The 9,794-nt window shown below is 52.7% G+C and overlaps 1 protein-coding gene across 2 annotated transcripts in view; it reads right to left on the bottom strand.

Moving 5' to 3' along the window:
- Positions 1-1,604: 1,604 nt before the first annotated feature.
- SLC3A2 (solute carrier family 3 member 2) overlaps positions 1,605-9,794 on the bottom strand; it is a 31,364-nt gene continuing 23,174 nt past the window's right edge. The window contains exons 1-10 of one of the 2 annotated variants that reach the window (XM_052662010.1): positions 9,418-9,532; positions 7,236-7,673; positions 6,681-6,854; positions 5,983-6,077; positions 4,338-4,406; positions 4,193-4,251; positions 3,844-4,024; positions 3,589-3,732; positions 2,252-2,335; positions 1,605-2,124 (exon numbers count right to left, since the gene is read on the bottom strand). In XM_052662010.1, the coding sequence (XP_052517970.1) occupies positions 1,762-2,124; positions 2,252-2,335; positions 3,589-3,732; positions 3,844-4,024; positions 4,193-4,251; positions 4,338-4,406; positions 5,983-6,077; positions 6,681-6,854; positions 7,236-7,668 (1,602 nt within the window). In that variant the 5' untranslated portion in view covers positions 7,669-7,673; positions 9,418-9,532 and the 3' untranslated portion in view covers positions 1,605-1,761. Of the gene's footprint in view, positions 2,125-2,251; positions 2,336-3,588; positions 3,733-3,843; positions 4,025-4,192; positions 4,252-4,337; positions 4,407-5,982; positions 6,078-6,680; positions 6,855-7,235; positions 7,674-9,417; positions 9,533-9,794 lie in introns of those variants that run through there. The other variant, XM_052662009.1, reaches the window with a different exon arrangement.

The raw sequence follows: 9,794 nt of genomic DNA, 5'->3' as shown, positions 1-9,794 counted from the left end.
AAGAAAACCAGCAGGGCCAAGCTCAACCCGAGGCTATGAGGCCAACCTAAAAAATGGCAACCCACTCCAGTACTCTTGCCTGGAGAATCCCATGGATGGAGGAGCCTGGCAGGCTAGTCCATGGGGTCGCAAAGAGTTGGACACGACTGAGTGACTTCACTTTCTAAGAACCATTATGACCCCAAGCCCTGTGGATCTACCTGCAGGATCCCAGCGCTGCCTATCATCTCTGAAGTCTAGCCTTCGCCCTCAGCTACTGGGAGGTGATCTAGGCCTCTGGAATGTCCTGATAGGAGTCTGTTAGTCTGGGGACTTCAGATGTGATCTTATGACAAGGGCATTGTGAGACAGGGCCTCTGGAGGGGCTGGAGACTGAAGGTATTATTAGCCAGAACCTGCAGGAGGGGCTGGAGAACAAACATTAGCCACATGGGCCTCTGTGATTAAGCCTCAAGAATTAACTCTGGACAGTGAAGGGTCAGGTGAACTTCCCTGCTTGGCCACACTGTGTGTGTGAGTTGGTCAGAAGGTCTGTGTTCAGGGCTCCACTGGACTCCTCTCAACTGGGAAAGGACCACCAGATGATCCTTCATGTTTGGATGCCAGATCAGCCAATCCCAGATGAGCCCGGGCTTGCGTCCTTGGTTTTTGAATGTGTGTCCTTTCTCTAGAGTAAATCTGTAATCTTGGTGCTTCTCAGTTCTGTCTAGCAAATAACCCACTAAGGATGGTCACAGGGACTCAGAACCCACAGCTGATGTTTGAAATGAGGGGAGTCTTATGGGAACCGCACCTTCCGGTGGTGCAATTTGCCAACTCCTTGCTCCCCCACCCCCGACTACGTGCCTTACTATGACCTTCATCATCTGCCCACCCCTTGCCAACCAGACTTCACCCCTGGTCCTCTCCACCTGCCCCCTCCTCATTCCTCATTCCACCCCGGGCACTGGAATTCTCCTTCCTAGACATCTAAGTAAATTCCCTCCTGGATTTCAGACCTTTGATTCAATGCCACCTCCCTGGTGAGGCCTCCTCTAACCCCCACCCCAGACTCCCTCCATGCCCACATACCTCTTTGTCTGCTCTTTTTCCTCTTTGAACACCATCACCACATCCACCAAACTCTAAACTTAACACATTTCATTTCTTCTCCGTCTCCTCTCTAGAGGATAAGCCCTGAGCACACAGGGATCTTTGCACTGTTTCCTCCTGTAAACCTAGGACCTAAAACAGTTCCTGGCACGTGCTGAGTGCACAGTAAATCCTTGCTGAATGAAGAACCTGCAGTACTTGTAGAAAACAGGCTACCCCACACCCACCTTTTCTCCCAGAAAGGCCAAGTCTGCAAAACAGGGAAAGTGACCAAGCCTGGCTGGAGACCACTGTTGAGGGAGGTTAAAAAAAAAAGAAAGAGTCAGCAAGAGCCAAGACCTCCAGGAGAGAGCGCCCTGTCCAGGCTCGGGGAGGAGGTAGGGTGCTAGATCGGCCTGACACTGCCTGGCTGTTCTGACTTCAGCAGGAGCCTTCTGCTCTGGTCCTATCACTGTGAGGGGGTCCAGCGGGGGAAAGGGGAAGGAGAAAGAAATTCCTGCGTTGACAGCATGTGGAAAGAAGGCATGGCCTCACCAGGCAGGAGTGACTTTTATTTGAAACCAGAAAACACCCTATTTGGGGGTTCATCTGTAAGTTTAAAAAAAAGGAAAGAGAGAAATCAGAACCCAAAGGGCCTGGGGAGGGGAGGGGAAGGGTAGTGGGCCCAGGTCAGGCCACGTAGGGGAAGTGGAGCAGTAGCCCCTCATGAGGTTGTAGGTTCAGGTGCTCCAGCTCAAGGGAGGTGCCCTTCTCACGGCCTGGCTGGGTGCTGAGCAGCAGATCCACCTTGGCTGGCAGGCTGGTGCCGGTGGGCAGGCTGGAGGCCCCCAGCCTGGCCAGTTGGCCCACATCCCCAAAGTTGAGCACTACGAGGAAACGCTCATTCTGGTCCCACTGGCGGATGTAGGAGAAGAGGTCGGGCCCCGAGGAGAGAGTGTAGAAGTCTCCATGCAGCAGGGAGCGTTCCTTACCCCGCTGATCACTCAGCCAGCGGAACAGGAAGAGGAGGGAGTCAGGGTCCCCACTCTGGCCCTGCAAACAGTGATAAAGTGATAAAGATACTTCAGACAGGGACGAAGGGCTCCCCAGGGCACAACGTCCTACCAGCCGCCGGCCCCCACCCCTTGATGATCAGGCCCTGCCCGTGGAAAACACTTACCTTCACAGTCATGCTGATGTTTCTAGATGCTGAGGTGTTGGGAAAGCTGGATTCATCCCACAGCATGACTGGGGCCTTCGCAGGCTGAAAACCAGGCAAAAGAGGACTTTGAAAAAAACCTAACTGCTCTCCAACTCCTCCCCTCATTTCCAGATTTATAACCTCCTCTACCTCAGGCCTCGCACACTGTCCCTTCAGCCTGGAGGGCGCTTCTGCCAGATAGCCACAGGCCAGTCCCTCACTGCGCTCTGATCCCTGCTCAGGGACCTCCCTCAGGTTTTCTGAGGCCACTTGATATAAAATCGACTGTATCCCCTGCTCTCAAAGCCCTGTACCTTGCTTTCTTTTGCAAAGCACATATCAGCACCGGGCATCCTTATTATATGAGCTCACCATCTCATTTCACCACCTCCAGCTCTTTTGTGTACTGCTGGATCCTCTGTGCAAAGCACACACTCTTGTCAGTTTCGTGGAATAAGTGAAAAACGGGTTTTATAAATGGGGTTCCCAGGTCACTAGTGGTAAAGAACCTGCCTGACAATGCAGGAGACGTTAAGAGATGCAGGTTCGGTTCCTGGGTCGGGAAGACCCCCTGGAGGAGGGCACAGCAACCTACTCCAGTATTCTTGCCTGGAGAATTGCTATGGACAGAGGAGGCTGGCGGGCTACAGTACACAGGGTTGTAGAGTCAGACACGACTGAAGCAACTTAGCACACGCATACACGGGTTTTAAAAATATCAGCTCAATGTCAACCTTCAACCTTGTGGCTAAAGCCAAGTGGGCGCCTTCATGGTCTTACCCCACCTCGGCTCTCACTGTGTGTATCTGGTCCCCTACAAAGCTCTGAGTTCCTGGACAGCACAGGGCCTAACCAAGAGTAGCCAGTGTCCAGTGAATGAACAAATTACTAAGTAACAGCTACTGTACTGAACTCCTACCAGGGAGTAGGCACTACATTTTAAAGATGCCTTGTTTCATTCATAACTACTCTCTGCATGTGTTAGTCACTCAGTCATGTCCAACTCTCTGTGACCCCATGGACTGTAGCCCACCAGGCTCCTCTGTCCATAGCGATTCTCCAGGCAAGAATCCTGGAGTGGGTTGCCATCTTCTTTTCCATACTACTCTATAAGGAACGCAATTATCGCAGAAAAAATGATTAAGAGTTAGAGAGAGAAAATAACCTGCCAAGGCCACACAGTGACTGACCAGGGGGCTGACTAGCAAACAAGTTTTCCTTCCCAAGGCTCATGGTCTGTCCGCCACCAGCCACAGAACCATTGTGATGGATGAACACAACCTCTCCCATTGTGCTGGGCAGGCAGCAAACATCACCTGTCCAGAAAGGTCAGCTCCCTCCAGGCCAATCTCGTCTCCATAGCTGAACACTGGAGTTCCCGGCAGGGTGAAGAGCAGCAGCTGGTAGAGTCGGAGGAGATGGGGCGACACAAAGGAAGTCAGGAGCCCCGCCTGAGACACCTGCAGGAATGAACATACTCGTGAGCCCCAGAGCCCACTTCTGCCTCCACCTTCCAATGCCCTCTCTTCCAAAAGGCCTCCTGCCCCCTCTCCCACCACTGTGGTACTCACACTCCAGCTGCACCAGTTGCTGCCAAAGGCGTCCAGATACTGGGTGACCAGGAAATTTGTATGATTCCCAGTTAAGCTGGAGTGTGACAGGTAAGAGCTAGTCAACAACAGGTCCTTGGTGGGTTCAAGCAGCCTCAGGATCTGCTGAAGGTCGGAGGAGTCTGTGCCTGCAATCAAAAGCCTGCACAGAACAGAGCGGGAGTTGAGGTTAGTACTGGACAAGAAAGGAGAATGAAGGCGAAGAAGGTTCTCTGGGCTAGGAACTCCCCCCTGTCCTGGGGCTCATACTCCACTGGGGGGTGGCTCCCAGAGTGGAGCTGAATTGGGGAAGCTGGGGTCTGGTACCCACCGATCCTCGCTGACGCTCTTAGTGATGTTCTGCCACTCAGCTAAGAATGAAGACGGATCCTAAAAGGAAAAGAGCAGAGTCGTGAGGAAGGGAAGGCTATCAGGCCCTGGCAAGGCTCCTGTTCTCACATGGAAAGGGTACTCACTGTCAGATTCTGCACGTCCCGGACCTGAAACCCATCCACACCGGTCTGCAGCCAAAACCTCAGAGCTTCCTATCGGGAGAAAGGCAGAAGTACAGAGGAAAGTATCACTGCTGATGCAAGGCTCAGAAGATTCCAGCCCACACTAAATTCTGCCGACCCTATACTTCCCCGTGACCTCAGGAGAGGCGCTTGCCTTGAACAGTCTCACTTTCTTGCCTCTACTATAAACCTTCAGTCTTCAGTTCCCCTTCCATTCCAACCCATCACTGATCCTTAGTGATATAGTGCTCTCCTCTACTCCTCCCCATGGTAAATCGCAAAGCTTTACCTTTAACACCTACAGAAAAGGCCTATACACTAAATGTTAACTTCCTTTAACACTAAGCATTTGTAGAATGTTGATATACTCATTTTACAAATAAGGAAACGTCAGAGAAGAAAGGAGGCATGCCCAAGGCCACAATCAGAGAGCAACAGTGAAGGGACCTAAAATGCTAACCAAGATCCCAAGATGAGTATACTTATTCCTCTCCCAGTTTCTTGGAGCCTGGGGAGAGTCTAAGTAAAAGAGCCATTCAGAGCAAGACTCAGGATAAAAGCCCGAAATTCAAAGCACAGCCCCAGGGCAGTTTACCCAAAGATTTGAAAAGAGAAGTCAGCTCTGCAGAATAGGCCCAGGCTTGAAGCCCTGGCATTCCTGCAGCACGTGACACAGGGCCTCACTCCCCCGCCCTCTCTTCTGGGTTCTCTCTCTGCTCCGTCTTTTCTCTACTGGTCTCCATCTTCATCTGAGGCTACCACACTTCGCGCCTTAACATCTAAAAATGTTCTTTTCTCAGTAACTTTTAAAGGGTCTTCTAGCAAGTGGCAAAGAATGAACCAAATGACCCCAAAGGTCAATTGATATGCTGGGAGTACAGAATTCTACCTCAGAATCCTGGCTGCCAGCAGAGGGTCAGAGTCTGCCTCCAGGTTTGTTCTACCCCTTCCGAACTGGTCAGCGCCCTAGAACCCAGGCATTAGGAGCTGGGATGACTTTCAAAACCCCACTCCCAGTCTACAGGGTACAGAATTTGAGCCTTATACCTTCAGAGAAGGCAGATTTGAGATTTAAGATTAACTGGGACCTTCAATCCCAGGGCATATTAAAGCCCCTGTGAACCTTAGCTTCCTCACTTACAGACTTGGGATATGGGTAGGAACCTTGTTTGGTTATACAGGATTAAAGAAGGTATATAAAAATACTCGGCACATTCCCAGACACATAGGAAGACCCCAATGCTTACAATTTCAGACTGGGCTGCCTTCCAAAACACATCAAATAAGAAATGGGAAACCAGACAGGACAGGATTCCCACAGAGAAAGGGCTTCCTCTGCCAAAAGGAAGAAAATTCACATCTGAAAAATTCCATCCTGGCACTGTCACCCTCAGAGTCAGGGATCAAGTGGTCAGAAAAGGAACAAACAAAAAGAGGGATGCACTGCTTGCCTATCCTTCTGCCTGTAGGAAGAGCGTGCCTGCTGGGCGACAAGGAGCCAGGGGCCCCTCAGGTGGTGCCAGGCTACGTTTATATAATTCACTATGAAAGGGCCAATCAGCCCCAGCATCCGGCTCCCACCTGCCGTCAGCACCAACACACTCACCTTCATTTTGATGGCCACAGTGTCAGTCTGAATGGATTGAAACCAAGGGTTCTGGCCCTTGTAGTTGGGAGTGAGGTCCAGGATGACCCGGATGCCTAGAACAAAGGAGGAAGAGGTGGTTGATAGACTCTGGGAGAAGGGAAAACAAAGAAATCAACAAATACAAGTCGGTAGAATACTCCCTATGTATTGGTACAAAAGTTTAGATTCGAACCCTGGTGTAACTCATTTCATTGAAACAAAGATTTGAGCAAGTACGGGGGCAGCGCGGGGCGGGGGCGGCGCGGGGGGGTCGGTGTTGGGAGGGAGTAGTGTAACAGAGAAGGCCGAGCTATGAAGCCCTGTTCCCCTCATTCCCAAAGTGAACTTTCTTCAAAGTAGACAAGATTTTAACTTTTTTTTCCTCCAAAGGATCTACTCTTAAGTTTTAAAACCACCGATTTAGCAAAAGTCTACATTTTGCAAATAAAGGCACTGAAGCCCAGAAGCTAAATAACTGTACATCCAAGTATACAAAGTCTCTGAACCACCTGACAAATCCACTTTAAGTTGAAGCCTAACAAACCTCCCCTGGACCTGCCCTAGGAAAACTGTGAGCCAGTCAGCAATAAACCAGACAAAAGTCCTCTCCTGCCTTTCCCCTGCCCAGAAGCCCAAGTGCTCTCTAGCTGCTGCTTTGCCGGTTCGAAGACACCCACTCTTCTTCTTGGCGGAGTGCAGGAGACTCTCAAAATCTTCCTTGGAGCCAAAAATGGGGTCGATCTGTTCCAAGTTGGTCTCTGTGAGGTCATCCTCCTGGTTCTTATGAATTGGGCCCAACACAATACCCTTCACCTTCAGGGTGCTTAAGTAATCGAGCCGCTCCTTAAGGCCTGAAATGCAAAAGCAAAGTTACAGTGAGGCCCCGCGGAGGCCCCTGATCGCTCCTATTAGGCTGGCTCACCAGACTGAAACGCTGATGTAAGGCGGCTAGCAAGTTGCTTCAGAAACACGCTGCGACAGGCTACGGGCGCCGGGAAGGGGAGGGGAGCATGCTGAGTCAGCCACCCTCAGGAAGGAGCAAGTAGGGGGCAGCTTCCTTCAAAGAAAGCAAGGAGGGGCTACGTCTCGGGGAGCGGTCGCCAGGACCGAGTAGGGTAGAGAACTGAGTTAATCTGGGAACAGAGATCGAAGTTGGCGACCATTTAAACCAAGGCCCCATGGGGTGGCAGGTGGGGGAGCGCGGGGAGGGAAATGGGGGCGCCCAGACTCACCCGCTAGGTTGCCTGTATCGTGGCCCAGGAAGGCCCGAAGGTCTCCAATGCGGTAGAGGGCGCCCTTGTGCCACCATCTCTGCTCTGGCAGCTCGCGGCAGCGTGGCGCCTGCACGATGATGACCACGGCGCCGGCCAGCATGCCCAGCCAGCCGAGCCAGAAGAGCAGCAGCAGCGCCCAGCGGGTGCGTACCCAGGCGGGGCTGCCCGCCACCTTCAGCAGCTCCTCTTTAGACAGGCCCGTGAATTTGGCCTCGGCCGCCGCGTCCGCCTCGTCGTCGGCCACCTTGATCTTAACCAGACCATTCTTCTCGGTGCCGCCTGCCACGACCACGGCCATCGCTGCCCCAGACGCCGCGTTCATCGGCTGCTTCTCGGGTTCCAGCTCGTTCAGTTCCACTTCCTTCATGTCCACCTCGGTGTCCTGGCTCATGGTGCCTGCGGAAACGGAGACACGACGCAGTCTGCGGTCAGCTAGTGGCTGGACACCTGCCCAGAGCTCCTGGCCCCAGAACAGACTCCCAGGCTTCCGTGGCTCCACTTAGGTTCCCCGACCGAGTCTGCGGCGCGGCGGGCGCGGCCTCGGGGCCTGAGTAGGGGAGCCAAGCCGAGCCGAGCCCCGCCCCACCCCACCCCGCCCCCGCTTGTCTCTTAAAGTGGAACCTCCTGGGTTGCTCCTTCAGGGACTGAAAGGGTGGGCGGCGGCCGAGGGAGTAACGTTGGGAACTCAACTCCGATGGCTGCGTGGTTCAACTCCCCTGGTCCATTTCCTCATCTGGAACCGTCTAGCCCTAACGTTCGGACATTCAGAAGGCTGAGCACGGAGCCACCATTAGGCTTCCCGCTGCCGCGTAAGTGGGCTAAAAGGGATATCCAGAACTGCGGGGGTTCCGAGGCTCTTCTTCGCCCACTCGAAAGGTTTGTGACTTCCGGGACACCAACTTCCATTTGCCCAAGCCACTTGAACTCAGAGTCAACGAAACTCAACTCAGCCCTTTCCCCTACCGGGCCTTGTCTTCTCAGGCCTCTGGAACTTGGCCCTGGACCCCTGCTTTCCTGCAGGGCTTACTCCCACTCTTTCAAGATATCTTGAGTGTAGTTCAATTAATTCATCATGTAGCAACTATTTACAGAGTGCCCATATAATAGTGTGCTTCATTAACTTTAGTGAATTAACCCTAATCTAGCCTTCTTCATGATATTTTATGATGAATCTGTTTGGACAGGAGAATTGCTGACATTCCCCCATTTTACCCTACCTCGCCCCCTCTTTCTGGCGCCAGGATGTCGGGCAGCTAGGAATCCGACATCCAGAAGAGACTGATGGATAATCTCGGGCCTGACAACCTGCAGGGGCAGGGCCTCTGTTGGAGGCACCCATCTTCTCACTACAGATCAGAAGGTGCCACGGCCAGACTGTTCCCCGCTTTGCAGGGCCTCCTGCAGATTAGTCCAGTGGCCCCCTCCAGGGGCCAGAGTTCTCTTACTCCCTGTCCCCTCGCTGTGCTAGGCCTTGGAGGCAGCTGGTACTGCCGAGGCCTTCTTGGCATATGGCCAGGGCACCGTGGACTTGCGTTGTTGTTCAGTCACTCAGTCATCTGCCTCTTTAAGACCCCATGGACTGCAGCGTGCCAGGCTCCCCTGTCCTTCACTACCTTTAGCTCAAATTCATGTCCATTGAGTCAGTGATGCGACCCAACCATCTCCTCTGTCGCCCCTTCTCCTCCTGCCTTCAATCTTTCCCAGCATCAGAGTTTTCCAGTGAGTCGGCTCTTCGCATCAAGTGGCCCAAGTATTGCAAAGACCTTGAAGACCACCCAACTTCTCCCCGCAGAGGACCCTGAATTGACAGTGAGACAAGGTTCAGCCAGACATCAACACCATGAGGTGCCAACACTCTCAGGAACTTCTTGTTCCTAAGCAGCACCAGCTGGGTTATTTTCAGAAAGGACCTGAAGGAAGTTAAGTTCTTTCTCCCTCTCCCACCTGGGCTGGAAGCCAAGACAGCTGTGTATTTGGAAGAAAACAGAAACCAAGATCTGAATAGAAGAGGTACCAAAGGAGAGCCGAGGCCACGAAAAAGCTCACCCTCTGCCCTTCCCCTTCATTCCTCTCCCCTCTTCATACCAGACTCATCCCCATCCCCCACCCCAAGCAAGCAGGTAGAGGCTGGAGTTCAGACCTGTGCTCAATGATGACAGCAAGTCCAAGGTGCCCTGGCCATATGCCAAATAAGTGCCAACCAGACTGAACAGACTATCACCAGCATGAAAGCTCAAAGTTAAGAACTGTGGGGTCAGACACTCTCTTTGAGATGTTTCAACGTAACACTCCCATATATACACACAGTATCTGACTCACAGTCCCCCACAGCTCCAGAAAGATGAAACCAATCCCCCCCCCCCCCCCCCCCCCCCCCCCGCATTCTGCAAGGAAGCTAACAACTTGCCTCCCCAAGTTTATCACCCACCACACCCGTCACAGGGACCACCCTCCAACAACATCAGCCTTCAACACCTGTTAGTCCTGCCACATAACCAGCTGTCAGGCCTCTGCATC

Source organism: Budorcas taxicolor, chromosome 25 (genome assembly GCF_023091745.1).
Source record: "Budorcas taxicolor isolate Tak-1 chromosome 25, Takin1.1, whole genome shotgun sequence".
Lineage (NCBI taxonomy): Eukaryota > Metazoa > Chordata > Mammalia > Artiodactyla > Bovidae > Budorcas > Budorcas taxicolor.
The sequence above is the reverse complement of the archived record's forward strand: the minus strand, read 5'-3'. Positions and strand labels throughout refer to the sequence as shown.